Source organism: Pinus tabuliformis, chromosome J (assembly GCF_031772625.1).
Source record: "Pinus tabuliformis cultivar Carrire ecotype Pingquan chromosome J, CPIR1, whole genome shotgun sequence".
Taxonomy (NCBI): domain Eukaryota; kingdom Viridiplantae; phylum Streptophyta; class Pinopsida; order Pinales; family Pinaceae; genus Pinus; species Pinus tabuliformis.
Window position 1 is genome coordinate 247,646,637 of NC_142295.1, and position 19,707 is coordinate 247,666,343.

At 37.4% G+C, this 19,707-nt stretch overlaps 1 protein-coding gene across 7 annotated transcripts in view; it reads left to right on the forward strand.

Annotated features, from left to right (window-relative positions):
* The window catches only part of LOC149226687 (valine--tRNA ligase, mitochondrial 1-like), a 174,978-nt gene that overhangs the window by 113,614 nt on the left and 41,657 nt on the right, over nucleotides 1-19,707 (forward strand). For all 7 annotated transcript variants that reach the window (XM_089377560.1, XM_089377559.1, XM_089377563.1 and 4 more), the window contains 5 exons: nucleotides 6,057-6,114; nucleotides 6,260-6,562; nucleotides 6,794-6,964; nucleotides 17,028-17,218; nucleotides 17,343-17,745. In XM_089377560.1, coding sequence (XP_089233686.1) covers nucleotides 6,057-6,114; nucleotides 6,260-6,562; nucleotides 6,794-6,964; nucleotides 17,028-17,218; nucleotides 17,343-17,745 — 1,126 coding nt within the window. The remainder of the gene's footprint in view (nucleotides 1-6,056; nucleotides 6,115-6,259; nucleotides 6,563-6,793; nucleotides 6,965-17,027; nucleotides 17,219-17,342; nucleotides 17,746-19,707) is intronic.

Genomic DNA, 19,707 nt, shown 5'->3' on the forward strand with positions numbered 1-19,707 from the left:
TCAAAACTTACTACAACATTCGACAATCATTCTATTGGAAGGGTATGAGCAAGGAAATCCAAAAATATGTTGCGGAATGTGATGTTTGTCAAAGGAATAAGAGTGAAAATATCCCAACCCTTGGTTTACTACACCCACTACACATTCCAAATCAGAAATGGGAGGAGATTTCGATGGACTTCATTGAAGGACTACCTGTATTTGACGGTAAGGACAAGATATTTGTCGTAGTCAACAGACTCACTAAATATGCCCATTTTATGGCTATCAAAAAAATTGACACAACTAAGCAAATTGCGGATATGTTTTGTAAAAATGTATACAAACTATGTGGGTTTTCCAAGATCATAGTAAGTGATAGAGACACAAAGTTTAAAGGGAATTTTTGGAAGGATTTCTACCACCAAGCAGGAATATTGCTCAACATGAGTTCGGCTTATCACCCCCAGACAGATGGTCAAACTGAAGTCGTAAATAAATGCTTGGAAACATATCTTCGTTGCTTCGTCATCGACAAACAAAACAAATGGACCTAGTGACTACACTTGGCAGAATGGTGGTATAATACCACCTACCATACTTCAACTAAAATGATGCCTTTCGAGGCCTTATATGGTTATGAGCCGCCTAGGTGGAAGGACTTTGCACTACTCGATTCTAAGGTTCCAACAGTAAAAGACCACTTAGAAGAAAGCCAAAAAGTCATTAACTTATTAAAATAAAATCTAACCGTGGCACGTAATAGAATGAAACAACAAGCCGACCAACGTCGCACTGAAAGAGAGTTCGAAGAAGGAGATTGGGTCTTTGTTAGGCTCCAACCTTATAAGCAATTGTCATTAAAACAACAAGGGAAAAATAAGCTATCACCTAAATATTATGGCCCATATCAAATAATCAAAAAAATAAGTAGCGTGGCTTATGGACTGAAGTTACCAAACAATTTTCGAAACAATAACACCTTCCCTGTGTCAAGTCTAAAAAAAGTACTAGGGCAAAATCAAATAGCTCAAATAGAGATACCGGAGACCGATGAAGAAGGAAGAATCGTACTAGAACCTGAAGGTATACTCGCTACCAGAGAGAAGGTATTGCAGTCCAAGACAATTAAGGAATATCTCATCAATTGGAAGAAACTACCGGAGGAAGACTCAGCTTGGGAGTCAGAACATTTGCTTCAACAACACCTAACCTTACCTATGCTTTGAGGACAAAGCATGTTTAAGGAAGAGGCAATGTTATGAATTAAAAATTCATAAACTATATATATATAACATAAATAAAACATAGATAAATAATTATTAAATTATTAAGTAAATTAAGTTAATAACACTTAATTAATATTGAAGAGACAATGGTTCCAAAGGACATGTCTTTTTATTTTGGCATGGCCAGTCAACTCCTATATAAGGAGAACCGCCATAGCCATGTATTCATCCAATTTATTCAATTAATAAGATATTATAACTGATTTTGTTTAATAGCAATGTCTATGAGCACTGATAGAGTGAGCGACCAGGTTCCTGTAACACTTAACAAGTTGCATATCATCCACAACTTCCCCAACAACTGATAGTTCATTACAAACCTGCTGAATTCTTGTGAAGAATGAGGCTATAGTTTAGCACCATCTTTTTGTTTTGGTTGTCGCTTTGGTGTAACTTTATTAAGGCTGTCAACATTTGATGAGTTGCTTGGTTCCTTGTGATGTGAGGGATTATGTGATCCTTCACAGCATCTGATATGATTTCTCTAGCCTTCATATCTTTCATATTTTGTTCAGTTGCTTGTTTAGGAGCCGAAGGAACTTGGATCTCTTTATTAACAAATTCCCACAGGCTATTGCCCATCAAAACTAGTGTGATCCTCTACTTCCATGGACTGAAGTTTGCAACCCCTTCCAACTTGTCTTCAAATCTCAGAGTTGATGATGCCATCTTTACCATATCGATTTCAGCCACAAAACCTTTGATAGAAAAATTCTGCTGTAAAAAAGGTGTTGATGTTGAAACCTTTGTCCACAGTCCAATGACAAGAGAAGGAATTTATTTCATACCTTAGATCAATTGAAGGAAGTCTGGTCTTGGAGAGGTTGTCACTGTACTCAATTTCAAGGTCTGCTTAAAGTATCTTCAACAAGTATCAAAATGTCCACCAATCTGGGCTTTAACCTTCTACAGAACTGATATTGAGGTATGCTACATAGACAACTTCAAGGTCTATTTCAAAGTGATGTCTTTGACTTGCCTTAACAAGTAAATTAATTTGCCACAAAGTGTTCTTCAGACAAGCTTGAAACAATTCAAGGAATGATCTCAAGATTATCTTCAAAATGTAGCTTTAGATTTGCCTCAGAAGAAGGGCTGAGATGGCTTCAGACTTGTCCTAGGTACAGTCCCTTAATAACTCGGTTTGATGTTTTAAAATTTAAACTGTCGTCCAATAAGCTTTCGAGATAGCCTTAAGAATAACCAAAACTATGCCTCAGGAAGTGCGAGAAAGTCACAGAACATAGTCTTCAGGATTCGGGTCTGTCTTAGGTTTGGTTCAACCTCAGAGATATTCGGACCTACAACAAAAGGGCTGCCTCAGAAAGATTCGGACCAGTGCAACAGAGCGTCAGAAAAATTCGGACCAGAGCTTCATAAAGATGCGGACCAGGCAATAAAGCTGCAGAAAGATTTGGACCAAAGCCTCAGAAAGATTCGAACCAGTGCAACAGAGCCTCAGAGAGATTCAGACTAGTGCAGCAGAGCCTTAGACCAGGCCGAATTTATGCCTTAGTAAAGTATCAAAACAGATCCTTGTTTACTCCTTAAACAGTCTTCAAATGGAAGCACAAAATTCTGCCAGCAGTGCCTCAAACAAGGAATAGAACAGGCTGAAGAAATCTTACCAAATGTAAAGTTGAATCTACTTCAAAATATAACCGATACTCCAAGCTTCAGATACCTCAGCCTACTTCAGATATGCTTTTTAGGGTTCAGCTGCAGAAAAGAAGATCTTGTGACTCATTCGATGTCTGTTTAGATGCCATGACCACCATATTTGTACATCTTTGGAGGGGGCCCAATATTGGGACCAACCTGTACCAGAAATACAAATTTTCATCAAAAGGCACGACCTTTTGTAGGAGCTGACTTCGGAAATTTTGCGGTGAGGCAGACATGAAAGAGGAGGCTTAGAACATTCTAAAAAATCAGATTTTTGACTTTCGTAGATTCTCCTTTCAAGGCTTGACTTTGATAATGGATATAGGACAATTTGAATTTCAATTTGACCTCCTTCCAGGGGCAGAAATAAAATATTAAAGACATGAATATAATGGGGCATGATCTGGTGCAAAACACATCCATTTGGGGCATCAAATTTCAACTTTAAATATCTCTTCAACCAGGAGGATGCCCAAGGCGTGCCACCTATTAAACTAAATGGTTTGACACGGGCTAATAATCTAAAAGGTCCTTGCATCCACATTCACTGATTTGTGCACGCAAATCACCAAACAAACGCTGGCCCATTCACCCTTTGACATCAATGACAAATTCTTCCAACAACTCTTACTCTGGTACCGTGTTATTTTTCAAGTTCCAGTTTCAGATTCAATGTCTCATGCTGCTATTTTACCCAATAAATGAATTTTTTTGCAGTACATAAAATCTGAAAACTACAAACAAAAAATTCTTTGGCACTTTAACTTAACAATTTGCAGCGGAATGTAAAAAGAAAAATTACTCAGAAAAATTACAACAATTATTTTAACCCTCCAATCTCTCTTCATTAAATTTTCTCAGAGAAATTATGGGCTCCCTTACCAAGGAAAATGGCCCTTTGAAAATACATGTAAAATATAGCTAATGGAATTTGGCAAAATTGGCCCCAAGAAATTTGTCCTGCACTTTGCTGACTTTCTTTGACAAGTTTGGCCCTCCCGAAGTTGCTTGGTCCCTCCACTAGTGTGGTCAAAACCCTCTCGGCCTCCCCACACTTACGGGACCACTCCACAAACTCAGCCTCTCAAATCTCGCAGCACATCTCGGCCTCATCCTCAAGTGAATCTCGGCCCTCCTCTTGTGCGCTCCACCTACAAAATTGTGCTCTCTCGAAATCCTAGCTGCACACTTTTCTGATTTTTTAAGCCTGTGAATCTCTCACTCATCAAATCTGCTGCACTATGACTCATGCAAATTCTTCAAAAAATCTATCTTTGTATTTCTCTTGTTGTGTCTTCATCCTTCCCCTTAGGCTGCTTTTGTAATTCTCCATAGGCCAAATCCCTAATCTCCAAAGTGATTGAGGGCTAGAATTAAATCCTAGCTTTCTTTGATCAACAATGGAGATTAGATATAAGTCACTTAAATAATTAATTATTTATCCTTAGAAAAAACATTAGCCCAACGTCTACATTAATCAAATAATTAATCAATGCACTTGTCATAACTTCTAATTTATAACTTAGGAAGGAAACCATATTAGTTGCTCTTGTTGAGCAACCACCGAAAGGAGACTTCTTCTCCTGCATGCAAAGACACCAGCCTATGCAGAAGACCTTTTGAAGCTATAAAAATCAACATGTTGTGGGTAAGGCTTGAATCATGGTGGAGGCATCATTAACACCTCACTGTCACCAATTGAGAGCGACCCATCATTGATTAAAAGGATAGCATCATTCTTATTAAAATTATCGAGTTCTCTAGAGCCATCCTGCTTTTTATGCTGTTGGGATATATCAGTGGTTGTAAATATTGCCCTGTTAGTTCATCCTTGTGCTCAAGTCAGAGTTCTACTGTCCGAAGATCAGCTGACCCAATCAAAAAAATAAAATAAAATATGGCATTAAAATGAACATGATCTGGATGAGTTTTAAAGTTGGACTCAGTATGGGTACAGTTTCAGGCACCTTGAAGGAAAATGTGGAAATCAAATATTATGGGTAGAGTTTCAGGTCCAATCTCAGCTTTTAAACGGAAAGATTTATGGTGTATTGGATGATGATTGTGAAAAAACTTAAAGAGTTCATACTTTATTGTTGATATGATCTCAACCCTCGAAAGACGATGTGAAGCTCTTGAACAGCTTAAACTCTAACAAGAGAGCTTGAACAATACATTTGTTTTGGTGCATTTCACAAGATGGAAGTGCCCTTCCACTTTTGAAGAAATACATAGCCTGCCAACCCAGTTCTCGAAAGTAATTTAAATAATTTGCATTAGAGGACACTGTTGCTTGATATTTTGTGGGAACCAAGTATCACTTGTAGCCAATTGGAGACAGTATTTTTACGAGTTATTAATATATATTTGATAATGTTGTGAGGAGTTTGCTATAATAATATCTAGTAAATGAAATATATAAAAAAGTAAATGATAGAAGTTATAAAATTGGGTAGTTTACTAAATTGAATGACAAACAGTATTTAAGGTTTGTTGAGAACATATTGTTCATCGAGAAAATTGTAACGTGTTGATCTCACTGAAGGGCATGGAAGGCCTTTGGTGGATTTGGTTGCACCCGTTAGCAGGTTTAGCCTTCTTTTTTGCTAAGAATTGTACCCATGGAATGCTTTGCTCATGGTACAGAATACATTGTTTGTCTACTTTGATGACGGGGTCTGCTAGATCAATTTACTCATCTTATTTTTATTCTGCATGTTATCTAGAACATGTTAGTATCTTTTAAATTCCTGATTTCCATGCAAAATTTTTATGATGCCCTCAGGATTCAAGCTGCAATTTTTTTGGCCGTATGGCACATTGTTTGCTGTATATTCCAGATTTGATGGTTAACTTAATGTTCATCTTGAATAACTCACAAACAATATTCAATACATACTGAGGGAATTAGTTCTTATCAATGTTTCCTTTTGTGCTCAAGCTTGTTGATTGTTTTTCTTGTATTGCACATCTTCCTTATAGAGGTGGCTCCAGAAATTATGATGTGTTTTGTTAGGTATTCCCTCGTTGATGCACCAATAGCTCAGTCACTAGCTGTTATTTTGGTTCTTCTTTTGTCAGTTGCAATAACTTATACGGTCTGATAGAATTTTCATTTCTCAGGGATCATCGACTTGTGAATTGGGATTGTATTCTAAGAACGGCCATTTCAGATATTGAAGTATGGCGACTTAAAAATACCTTTTTGTGCTATTGTAATTTTTTCTTTTCTTTTCTCATGTAGTTTCTAGGAATATTTCAAACCATCATGCGAGTTATCTTTACACCATTTTAGCTATTTGACATTCTTTTTTCATGTTGTGCAGGTAGACTATATTGATATCAAAGGGCGAACACTACTAAAAGTGCCTGGGTATAAATCCCCAGTGGAATTTGGTGTTCTAACATCTTTTGCTTATCCTTTAGAGGAGGATTTGGGGGAGATTGTTGTGGCAACAACAAGGCCTGAAACAATGCTAGGGGACACTGCAATTGCAGTTCACCCTGCAGATCAGAGGTATATGCATTTGCACAATAAATTTGCCATTCACCCTTTCAACAGAAGAAAACTTCCTATCATCTGTGATGCAGAGCTTGTTGATCCAAACTTTGGAACTGGTGCTGTTAAGGTAATGAACTATGATTGATTTTCTTACTAAATTGGATGGTCACACCTCGAGGGAAAATTCCTGTCTGTCTTCCTGTGGGATTTTTCTTTTTTTTCCAGTAGTTGCTTGAGGCATAAATTTGATTTCTCCAATGAAAATTTCTGTGTTAGTTTTTGTTCCGTTTAGATGGGCAAGGGCATGCAATTGAGAGGCCGAATTATAACTTTATATTGCCTTCGATATCTTTTGCAGATTACTCCAGCTCATGATCCAAATGATTTTCTTGTGGGGAAGCGCCACAATTTAGAATTCATTAATATATTTAGCGATGACGGTATGATCAATAGCAATGGGGGGAAGGAATTTGAAGGATTGAAGCGCTTTGATGCTCGTGTTACTGTGATTGAAGCTTTGAAAAGCAAGGTCAGTTTCATAATTCCTTGTCAGAATAAATGTACAGATTGCAAATTATAAAGCCACTGTAGCCCTCTCATTTGCAATTTCACTATCATATGTTAATAATTGAGTGCATACATTGAAAATGATGTACAAGTATTGCTGCTCTAATTTCTTTAGCATATCAGAAAAATGAGATAAACTAGCTACTAGAGGCATCTGTGAAATTATTTATGGACTGCAGGGTTTATTTTATTTTATTTTACTTTTATCTGGGTTAATCTTCTTATCTTAGACAGTCACTTTGCATGAAGCTGGCTGTATGGTTTTCCGAGTTCGACTCTTTTCATTCACTCTAAATTCATGCACCATATAACTTACATGAAGCTCACTAAATTTTTTCTCATAGTATGAATAGTTTTTTGTTGATAGGCACTACTGTCCTAATGACTTGGACATTGGAAATGGATTTGCAGATGTTCTTTTGATGAGGATGTTCAGGAATGTGCTTAAAAGTAGAAAATGCATATCTAAAAAAGGAAACCCCTGTTTTGTGTTGTGTATATATACTTCAGGAAATATCCACAATTACTGCCAATGATGGTCAAAGTTCAGAACGTCCGTCGTCTTCCTTAACTTCTTTGTTTCTTGTATGCTTATGTTCCAATCATGACCTCTAGTTGTTTCAACTTTATCATACTTAGCACTCCCATTGAACTATTTGTTGGACATCAAGGAAATGGATTTGCGGATGTTGTTTTGATGAAGATGTTTAAGAATGTGCTTGAAAATAGAAAATACACGTCTAAAAAAGAAAACACCTGTTTTTACATGGTGTGTATATACTTCAGGAAAGACCCACATTATTTCCACCAATGATGGTCAAATTTTAGAATGTCTTATCTTCTTTGTTTCTTGTGTGCTTATGTTCCAATCATGACCTGTAGTTGTTTCAGCTTTTATCCTACTTAGCACTCCAGTTCATTGGACATTAATAAAATCATATTATCTTATCTTTATGCAAAAGGTTTTATAATGAAAGGTGATCTTGTTAATGATTGATTTGTTTTTAGAGTAATTTTGTTCCAACATATTTCAGAAGAAAATGTAAGCGGTACTGATACTGTAATGAACAAAGTTCGTATACACAGCGGAATAATCCAGAAGAACTGAAATATGTAAGTATCCATCGTAGGACAAGTAGTAATTGACAAATTGTATATAAGAATTGTTGAATGTATAAAAGATGTGTGAAATGATTACAATGAGGGCACGCTTCTATACCTAGGCAGGTGCCCTTTCATAAATGGTGATGTCTCTAAGACATGCCTCTTCATTACTAACTAACTAACTATTAGTTAATTAATTATTATTTATTATTATTATATTTTATATTTGCATTTATTATTTTTATATGAATTATATTCATAACATTGTCCTTTTCTTCAAAAAGCTTTGTCCTCAAAGCTTACTAATGAAAACCCTTGATCTCTTTTTCAGGTCGTCGCGAAACTGTCATCTTTGTTGTTGCAAGACGATATGATCCTTGGAGCGATAAATAAAATTGCCGAATCAAAAATGGATTTGACCATCCTAGATTAATGATTAATCCTCTGTGAAATCTTCGAGTCACTGAAAATTTGCAATGAATTGTTACCATCGGACTGGATTTTGCAAACTAAAGTATTCTTTGGAACATAAATATGTTGTTTTTGTTCCAAGTGATACTGGTATGTAGATTGATTGGAAAGTCTGCTCTTGTGATTCAGATGTCAATAAGGAGTTCTTCTGGTTGGACTTTCCCTTATCATGTTAGTGGCAGTTCCCTGATTTCCTTCAGGTGTTGTTGTTGTTGAGTTGGCATCATCATTTGGAATGTCCATCATTTGCATTGCAACTTCTGAATATGTTTTAACTTCTTTTGGTTTCTCATCCTCTTAAGTTGTGATATTAATTGGATCGATATTTATTCCTTTATCTTCAACTTGAACTGAAACGACTGGAGACTTCAATGCTTCTTCTTGAAGTTGTTCAAACTTGATATTTAGTGACTTTTTGTCACTTTTTAGTTTCTTTATTTGCGTAAGAAGGGCTTGGTTATGATTCTTTAAGCATAGAAGCTCTTCGTTTTGTGAATCGTTGAATTTATCTTTGGTATCCTTCTCTTTATCTTTTATACTTTTGATTTGTTCTAATAATTTTTAATTAAGTTTCTTTAAGTGTAAATTTTCCTCCTCTTTTCTTGATGTTTGTTGAGTTTCTTTTCAGGAATTTCCTTTTTTTGTTCTAACTAGTGTTTCTTAGCTTTACATTTTCTTGCTTGTGTAAGTAGATTCTAATTATGCTCCTTCAAACATGAATTCTCTTTATTTTTGTTGGATATGACTTCTTCAAGCTCTTTCTGCTTCGTTGTTACTGTTTCTGGATTCTCTTGAAACATTAGTTTCGAAATATCCTTAAGATATTTTACTGAAGGCATTATTAGTTTTGATTTCGTTGTCATGTCTTGGAATGTGACCATCTTCTTCTTGTAAGGGAATATCAATAATTTTTTTTTTTTTGGTGTTTAGAATGAACGTATCTAATTCCTTGAACCAAAGTTGACCGAGAATTATGTCAACCTTTTTGCCAAGCATAGTTATGACATGGAATTGAGATATGTACTCATAATGATCAGTTGTCACTTGTAAATTATTAATTTCATATTTTTTTTTCCGCTAAAAAGGCATTCTCGTTTGCCTAACTACATGTGCTAACCAAAACTGTCACAACAGCGAAGTCAAACATTATTACAAGTTTACAACAGTGTTTTTGGAGGGATGTTGGGTCAAAAATGTTGACTAGACTTGGTTCAGTTTGATGGGCAACTTGAGGAGGCCTTAGGAGTTGTTTGGAGGAGCCCACGTGGATTGTTGGGAGGCCTACCAAGCAACCAAGGTGACAACAGGCACATCAGATTGGAAGGCAAGAGGACAGTAGCAAGAAGTGTTGCAGATGTTCCCTTGGTTGATGAGTTGATGGTGTCCTAGGAGAGGACAGGTTGTTGATGGCAGATGCCCAGGTTTGTGCAATAGCTCCTCTATTGCAAAACAAAGGGCAGATTGGTGGAGTCTGTGGGTAGCTATGTATAAGGGTCTCCTATGTGTGGGGATGCCCTTACTAGGTGTAGATGGTACAATGTGGACTTGGTCTCTCGCGGACTATTGGAGGGCAGCGTGAGAGAAGACCAAGTGTGGACGAGATTGGGCACTTATGGTTTGCTGGAGGACAGCGTGATAGTGTCCAAGTTGGAGCCCCATGAGCAACACGTTGATGGACAAAGTTAGTTGCGAGAGAAGTAGTTGTTGAGCTCAAGGTTTGGCGAACTAGAGGAGTAGTTGTGGAGTCCGAGACTTGTGTGTGGAGAAGGACATCTACAGTAGAAGATGGCATTCCTCCTAGCCTGTGTTCATTGTGGGAGATGGACATCTTGCAGTAATAGGTGGCAGCCCTTTGTGCCCTATGTTGGTCTTACGTCGGTGCAGCACAGGAAGACCGTAGTGGGCGGAAGTCCTTGAGTAGCTGAGGAGCAACATTGGGTAGATTGAGAGTTGTTCACAAGTGGAGCTGTGAACAACTCGATAGGAGTCTCGATGTGTTGTGGCCTTGATGGACAAAGGCACAACTAGAGAGCAGATTGGACAACCAAGATTCAGTGGCCAGATGGACTTGGAGCATTGATAGAGGCAGGAGCTGCATATCGATAGTCACAGGACAGGCAGGTACAAGGTACGATCGAGAGGAGCTGAGAGAGCATGCGACAGCCAAATGGTCAGAGTATCTTGTTGAGGGTAGATTGGTCGTCGATGCACTGGCACCAAGCCCCAGTTTTGTATCTTGTACTAGTGGATGTATGAGGGCCATTATCCCTGGTACGGGCGCCCTAGACTATTGTATTATATGTTGTTTAATATAATGAAGTTGGGTTGAAAACTGTAAAAAGTTGTCTATATTCTGTGCATATGTGATTTACTGCTATTTATATTCCGCTGTACAAAGTAGTATCATTGAGATTCTTGGTTTGGTAGTGTCAGAGATTTTAAGATTCTATCCTAGACCCAAGGTCGTGGAAATTTAACAGTACATCCATCAAATGGTAGGTGGTATGTGAAATAGTGATGGGATGGAGTGGGGCATTAGGAGAAGGCTCCAAGCCACATGCCACAGTACAAGGGTGTCTCAAATAAGAGAAGCCCACACTTGGGTATATGAATGTAGGAGGGAGCAATCGTGGTTCATGAGTTACCCTGACCATTGTTTTTCCACCCTTTTTCATATGCCTTTTGCCTTTTATAGATTTTTCTTTTGTAACTGCTCGGGGATCCAGGGGATGAGAGCATGATATGTAAGATATAACAATGAATACCCCCTTAAGGTGGGGCAATTCATCACCCACCAAGGATTGGGACAATCATGGGTTCCTTAATGATGTAAGGGGCCCATATGAGGTTCCTTAGGAACCAGGGTGATGATCTTGAAGCTAGGGGTAGAGCTCATATTTGGTTTTTGCTCACGTGCTAAATTTGTATGTCCTAACCATCTTTTGCATATTATGGTACATTTCTTGTTAAATGCACAATAGATAAAAATATATGTACATTTCCAAGTGGACACTTCATAGTGGCATGCCCTTTCATAATGTCCTTCAGAACGTACTAATGTCTCCAAGTTCAAGAAGAAGGTTAACCAAGGACCCTATTGGGTGGTTTCAGCCTCTAAGGGGGTGACATGCCCATGGTACATCCATCAAATGGCAGGTGGTATGTGAAATAACGATGGAATGGAGTGGGGCATTAGGAGAAGGCTCCAAGCCACATGCCACGGTACAAGTGTATCTCAAATAAGAGAAGCGAATACTTGGGTATATGAATGTAGGAGGGAGGAATCGTGGTACATGAGTTACTTCGGCCATTGTTTTTCCACCTTTCTTCATATGTCTTTTTCCTTTTATAGATTTTTCTTTTGTGACTGCTCGGGGCTCTAGGGGATGAGAGCATGATATGTAATATATAACAGTGAATACCCCCCTAATAGGAGGGAGCAATCTTCGTACATGAGTTACTCTAGCCATTGTTTTTCCACCTTTCTTCATATGCCTTTTCCTTTTATATATTTTTCTTTTGTAACTGCTCGGGGCTCCAAGGGATGAGAGCATGATATGTAAGATATTACAGTGAATACCCCCCTAAAGGTGGGGCAGTTCATCGCCTACCAAGGGTTGGGACAATCATGGGTTCCTTAATGATGTAAGGAGTCCATATGAGGGGCCCTAGGAACCAAGGTGATGATCATGATGCTAGGGGTAGAGCTCATGTTTGGTTGTTAAGCTTTTTTGTCTTGGGAGTTGGCTGGTCTAGCCGAAGACTTCCCCTCACGCCAAGATTTGAATCCCTGAAGTCTCTACACACTTAAGATCAAGTTATTAGATCAATAGGGGCTAGATAAACAACATAACCCTCAAGATCTAGAGATACCTGCTAGATCAATCAAGTTAGAATGCTTTTCTAAACCCAGTAACTAATGCAAAATCCCTGTGCAAATATTTATTCCAATCAAATGGATAAAGAAATAATAACTTATAAAATATTATTCAATAAAGAATTACGAACATGATCCAAAATATTACCACAAGAAGCAGAAGAGGAACACCACCATGTATAAACCCCAAAGTCTTTTGCTTTATGGACCAAAAAAATATTACAACCAGCAGAGCTTGACTTAGGGATTTTTTTACAAGATTTTTCCTGTATTGAGAAGCAAATGGATTCTAATTTATAGATAAATCCTCCAAATGGAAAATAACGACTAGTTGGCTTGATCTTCGTCAAAATAATCTTAACCGTTGATAAATGTTTGGTCATATTTTAATCTCCATCGTTGAAAATCTTTATTTTTGAGAAATTTTCGAATTTTTCATTTAACCCATTTTTTATTAGTTCAAAAATAATTATTTTGGGCTAATTTTCTCAAAAAAGTTGACTTTGACTTAACCACCAAAGCCTAAGGGTCCAATTTTTTTTGAAATTTCAAATATTCCCTTGGTGTAAGACCTCCAAAAATTAATTTCTTAAAAACCCACGAGTTTTTCCACTTGGATAGTTTAATCTCTCTAGGATTTTAATTTTGGCTTTAATTAATTAAATTTTTGGCTTAGGATTTTAATTTATTTTTGCTAGAAAATTTAATTAATCGACATTTGAGGGGATTAATAATTTTGACATGGTGTCTAAATATGAGGGACCATGCATTAACATTTTTTTTACATAAGATAATTACTTTTCAAACCTTAAAGGGGGAACATCTGTTTGTTATAGACCCTCAATTTATTACCCAATTCTGCGACTCAATATGATTTAGTAGACCAAGTGATTTGTAATAAAATAATTTAGTCAATTAGCTTAAATTATTCCCAAATCACTTTTACAAAAGACTCGACTAAAACACTAGGACTCACCTAAGATCTTGACAATAAATTCCACCATAGCTTTGGGGTGAGGCTGGAGGGAAAAACTTTGTCGATCATCTGTGTTTAGAAACACAAATGAATCAGTGAGACGAAAAACCTCCTAGGATGAAACACATTGCCAAAATAGTAGGCTTACCTAGGTTGTTACATACACACATGGTCCTACTAGCATCATTTACATTATACTTGCAGAATTGGGGTTTACAACTCTGATAAAATGATGAATGATGATGATGAATCCTGGATATCTGATTCCTCAAACATGATGGAATTCCATTGCAAAAATATGTACTGCTATAGGGTAGGTGACACGGAGTGGTCAACAGTGACCAAAATCAACACATGGTTATGAACACCAAAATTCAAGTAAAGCAAAGCTTCAATTGTTACCTGCCAGGTAAATCTACTCAGCAACACCACCTCATCCCAACAATACTATTTTTCCTTGATATTCCACATAACTCCCATGTGTCTGCTCTGGCCACAATTCCTTTGTGTGCATCATCTGACTGCCTTGGTCATATCTGTCTGCCCTATGTGTGCTTTCCTAGTCATGGTCCTGCAGTGCCATGACCCTGCCAATGAATTTTCTGCCTCTCCTCACGTTTTCAGTTATATCGGCCAGTGTTCACGTTTTCTAGAGACATCAAATAACCTCCTTTTCGACTCCTGTGCCACCCACAAAATGTCACCAGAATTTTTCTCTTATGTTACATTCCAAAACATTAGAAACTGCAATCTCTAAACTAACCAGACTTTCAGCTGAAACTGTCACACCACTCTTCAGACTTTTTATTGTACTGATGCATACTGAGGGATTAAGACTGGCATATCTCTGCTCAAAATTTTATTTCTGAACTGCTGCCTCAGTTTCTGTGGCTCAACAATAGAATTTATTCAACCTATTCTGCCTGGGAAATGCCACCACTGGACTGCTTGTGAGTTTCTGCCTACATGTGTAGTCTAGCCTCCCTATACAGAATGCTGCGATATGATAATCTGCAGGGGGAGCCACCACTCAGATCCACACCTACAATTTTCTATTAGCTGTTTTGATGTCCCAAACTGTCAACTGCAACTGCAGGTATTTTTCTGCTGTTCTTATTTATCTGCAAAACATTGACTGCAGATAAATGACATAACATGCATTTCTGTATATTGATCTGCCGTATCATCTATAACGTAGAAATTTTGTTGAATTAGCATTGTTTCACCATGGCACATGCTAATTTCTTTAAAAATTGCTGAGACTCTGAAAGACGATGAATGCACCTCATTATCTAAGTGCTGCTGTCTGATAAATCATAAATGACACAACGTGCATTTCCATATATTCATGTTCTGCTTGCTGTCAGATTTGAGTTTTTTGCCAGTTGGAACCAATGTCTACCTGTCCACACAGCTACACATTCATTGATTTGAAGAACAGTGTCCGATGAATATATCTGATTGGAGGCCTTATGTCTGTTGGTTACTCAGAGTACCTGTCTGTCTGCGGGATTCTGATTACCAGCCACCTAGCTACCTTCCTGCTCAGATTTATAGCCTCTGCCATCTACACTTGTTTCTCCTGGTGCCACCCAAGGTCAGAGTTGGGCTGTCAACCGTCCAAAACTTTTATTAATTTCCGTTCTGATTTACTTCTGTGAGTTCCAATGTAGGGTCTTGAAATTGCCATATATATATATATACAGACTCCATAATACTGGATTTAAATGCAGTGGATGCCTCCTTTGTCTTTGTGCCTTTGCTCTTCTGCCGTTGCCTTTGATTTCCCATATATGTATTCAATCAAAGCATTTCCCATCAACCTTAGAACAAGGCTTCAATATCATACAAGATTTTAGAACTGCACATGCACATGAAAATAAACAGAAGATATGGGGAGGAAGCTATAAATTCTATATATTATTAATGGTGCTATGGCAATACGCTGCAGGGTTAACCTGAGGTAGGCTAGTCATGTACCCGAATACATAAACGGCTGTCACCTATCTCTTCATACATTACATCATATATTAAGACCTAATTGAGTCCTAACATCAATTATCTTTAATGTCATTCCATAGTGTTTACATGTTATTACGAACATGGTCATCTTAAATACATAAGATATTAACGTTGGAGCTGGCTGTTTGCTCCAATAATAACAAAGTGCATGGGAGATTTTCAAACAGATTTCACCTTTCAAAATGATGTCACTGACCCATAACAGAGAAAAACATCAGTTTTTGCAATTTGGAACCCTATAAAACATGCCGCAATTCCTTCCATCTTGAGTAAGCCCATTATCATCCTCAATCTTTTTTGTAGTATCACAATCCATGTGTAAAATGATTAGCATACAAATTTTGAACTCTAGGACTTTGTCCAGTCTCCCTAGCATAAGACAATACGGTGAGAGTCCTTGACCTTGAAGTATCATCTATATCATGGAAATTTTGTTGAATTAGCATGTTTTCACCATGGTACATGCTAATTTCTTTAAAAATTGCTGAGACTCTGAAAGACAATGAGTGTGCCTCATTATCTAAAGTGCTAAGATGTGATAGTGAGAATGAAATTATGGTTATGTTTGATGATCACAGTCAACATGACCAAAAATTGTGTCATGTAAAATGAAAAACTAATACTTTAATAGTTTAGTAGATGACAATTGATGACTTTCTAGCTATAAACAACTGTGTAGGGCCGAGAATTGATGCAGGGGCTTATGACAATCAATATAGAGTATTTTGGAATAATATCTTCTTTTATATTGTCCTAGATCCTACTCTAATGTTTATGGATGTTGAAATATAATAAGATATTTAGCAGTGTTTATGTGGTAATTAAAAAGTGTGTATGTGGCACTTGAAGTTGTCATAGTAATATTAATAATGAGATTCACTTATGAGAGTACCAAATGAGACGAGGATGGATAAAAGTGTCACGCTCATAGTGTAATGTTTATTTTATGTCATAGATATGTTTGGGAAATGAAGTTGGGTAGTGTTTGCATTATGTAAATGTCATGGAATATTTCTCACATGAAATAAAAGGGAGATGTTTCACACATGCCAAAGATGTGTCTAAATTGCCACAATGTTGTCGACGAATATCAAGAGCTGTCACTTATATAGGACAAAGTTGTTAAAATATCATAGGAAGTTACTTGAGTGGTCATGAATATCGGTTAGCATAGTTACAGAGTGGCAGTTAGCTTCCAAGATATTTTAAAATATTATAGGTTTCAGACTATCCCACCATTGTTGAGCCATTGGAAGTAAATCCTTCCTTTAACTGTTTCCTTGATCAGTAATTTATCAGAATTTTCTGTTAATAATATTGAAATCTTGCCATTTCTCAATTGCGAAGATTAAAGTAACATAGTTGAGTGTTACAAAATTCTTGCTCTTTTATGCCTTCAGAAAATATTTTTTTTTCACAACACAGTAATTCATGCATTTCATGTGTGAAATACTCCCTGTTAAGACGGGCTTGGAAATATTGATCTTACAGAGTAGCAGAAAAATTGATCTCTTGAATCCTGACTATTTTTTTTTGAAACTGCTGGCATTGATGTTTTATTTGTTGTATGTACAGGGCCTTTACAGAGGTGCTGAAAACAATGAGATGCGCCTGGGCACATGTTCTCGAAGTGATGATATTGTAGAACCAATGGTAAAGCCACAATGGTTCGTCAACTGTTCTGATATGGGAAGAGAAGCCTGTGAAGCTGTGGAAGATGGTAGACTTGAGATTATTCCAAAGCAGTTTGAAGCTGATTGGTTCAGGTGTTCTTCCTGATTTTTCTTACTTGAACTGTCTGTTTAAAAATTAAATGTCATCATGAACATGTGCCGTTTAGTAGTTGGATGGATGCATTAGGTTCCTTTTTGAATGGTCTATATTTTGCAGATGGATGAGGAACATTCGAGATTGGTGTATATCAAGGCAACTATGGTGGGGTCATCGTGTTCCAGCATGGTATGTCACATTGGAGGATGATGACCTTAAAGAGTTTGGGGTATATGTTGATCACTGGGTAGTTGGAAGAAATGAGGTAGAAGCTCTTACTGAAGCAGGCACCAAATTTCCTGGCAAGAAATATCACATTGAACAAGATCCAGATGTGCTAGACACATGGTTCTCTTCTGGTCTCTTTCCTTTTTCAGTAATGTGTTGGCCTGAAGATACCATCGATATGAAGACTTTTTATCCAACATCCCTGCTTGAAACAGGACATGATATTATTTTCTTCTGGGTAGCACGCATGGTAATGCTAGGAATGAAACTTACAGGAGAAGTTCCTTTTAAGCAGGTAAGTTAAAGAAATAAAATGTGGTTTTATTTAATTGAATTCATGAAATGCACTAGGAATCATTAGAAGCTCTTTTGTTGATGCCAATTGGAAAAATTCTATGTATTAAAGACCTGAGGATTTGCTTATACTCCTTAGGAATCAGTACTGTGCACCACATTCGGCAGAGGAGTAAGATAGAGTTAAGTCTAACAGGTTCTATATGGTGGGTTAATTTTTGTTTTTCCATTGACCAGATATTGTCCATAGATTTCAAAGTAAGCTGCTCAATTCCTTTTCCTTCTAATCCTCTTTCCTCTGCATCTTACACTAGTTTTTTTTGGTTTTAGTTATGTCATTTGACTGATTGTGTCTATCCTCTTCCTCACAAACATGGAATAGTGGCTGCACTGTTGCATTGCCCCAGTTTCTGCTTGGAAAGAGATGAAGCATGAATAGTGTTTATCTAGCAGAGTTTCTAAGAGACAATTGTAGGATGGATATGTACTCATTAGGGCTTCTCTGACTTCATCAGTAGCGTCATTGTGGTCAAACAAGGATGCCCCGTCTTTCCTAGATTGTTTGGGATATAGATGGATGAGCTCGAGAAGTTTCCTAGTGAGAATGCTTAAAACATGTCTTGATTGCCATACGTTGTAGACGACGTATCTTTTTTTTTCCTTCCTTGAGGGCCTTTAGAGGCAATTGGACACTCTAGCCACAAAATCTCCTAGAAATGTCTAGAGGGATTTCATTTTTCCCTCCACAGAAGCAATGGAGGTTAATGCAAGCTTTATGTATTTTAGACACAGTATAATTGTTCTACATTTAGGCCTTTTTGGTTGGAATCCGACGATACAATTTTTGGTGATATTGCAATTTTTCATTGTTTAAATTGTGCTTTTGAATGCATATATGGATTTAGTGCCCTGAAAAACCTTGAGACACTTGGATTGTGCAGACTACACAGCTCAAATCTGTAATTTGTTAGGATATTCCGACACATAGGAAATAGTTAAGTATAACTTGGTCTAGTGTAGGTTAGGTAAAGTGTGTTTCTTTACTATGCACTTTTGTAACTTACAATTCGATGGTCATGATATGTTCTAGACATGAAGTGATCCGAGGGTTCATTCTCTCGGTATTACTGACACTTGATCCGTGGCTTAACCCCCGATTGGTCCATGATCTCTATTTAAAGAGCATTGAGGGTCATTTGTAGGGTGACCGTTCATGAGAGAAGCTTATGTAAATTTTCTTTCCTTTATTAATAAATTGCCTGAAGTGACCGCGTTGGCTCAGCTCGTGGACTGTTTCTCTCTTTGAGGGTTTTAACCACGTCAAGAATACTGGTGTATTGATTTGTGATCTGTTTGTGAGCGATGTCCTTTGGTGTTCTATCTGAGGAACTTACCCTGTAAATTCGTACATGGTATCAGAGCTATTTGAGGGTCGCATCCGTTGGTGATCCAAATCGGAATCCAGTACAATTGCATCCGACTGTCGTTTCCTAGATCTACTGTTTCTAACTACTTTCGGGCCAAGGGGACTGCTCTATTGTGTTAGGAGCATCTGTTCCAGTGAGGAAACCCTTTCGTTTCACGAAAAAAGGTTTCCGGTAGCCCTAGCTACGTCATTTTTAAGATCTAGAGCTATACAGTCTTTATTTGTAGTTTTAGTTATTTATCTCTCTATTTATTTCGGTTTATTTATCTCTTTGTTTTTTATTACCGGATCTATACCTTTCATTTCTGCGTATGCTCTTTGCTCTGCGACTTTGCGATTTGGGCAAATCAGAAACAAAAAGGAAGGATTTTTCTCATGCGTATGATCTTTTCCGCCGCGCCTTAGTGTGATCTCAGAAAATCAGAAACATTGAGGAAAATATTTAGTTTCTAGTGAAAGCTAACTTCAAGCTATAAGGCTTGGTTTTTTTTTTGCATGTCCGTGTTGGGTTGTGTGGTTTTTTGTTTTGTAGGCAAG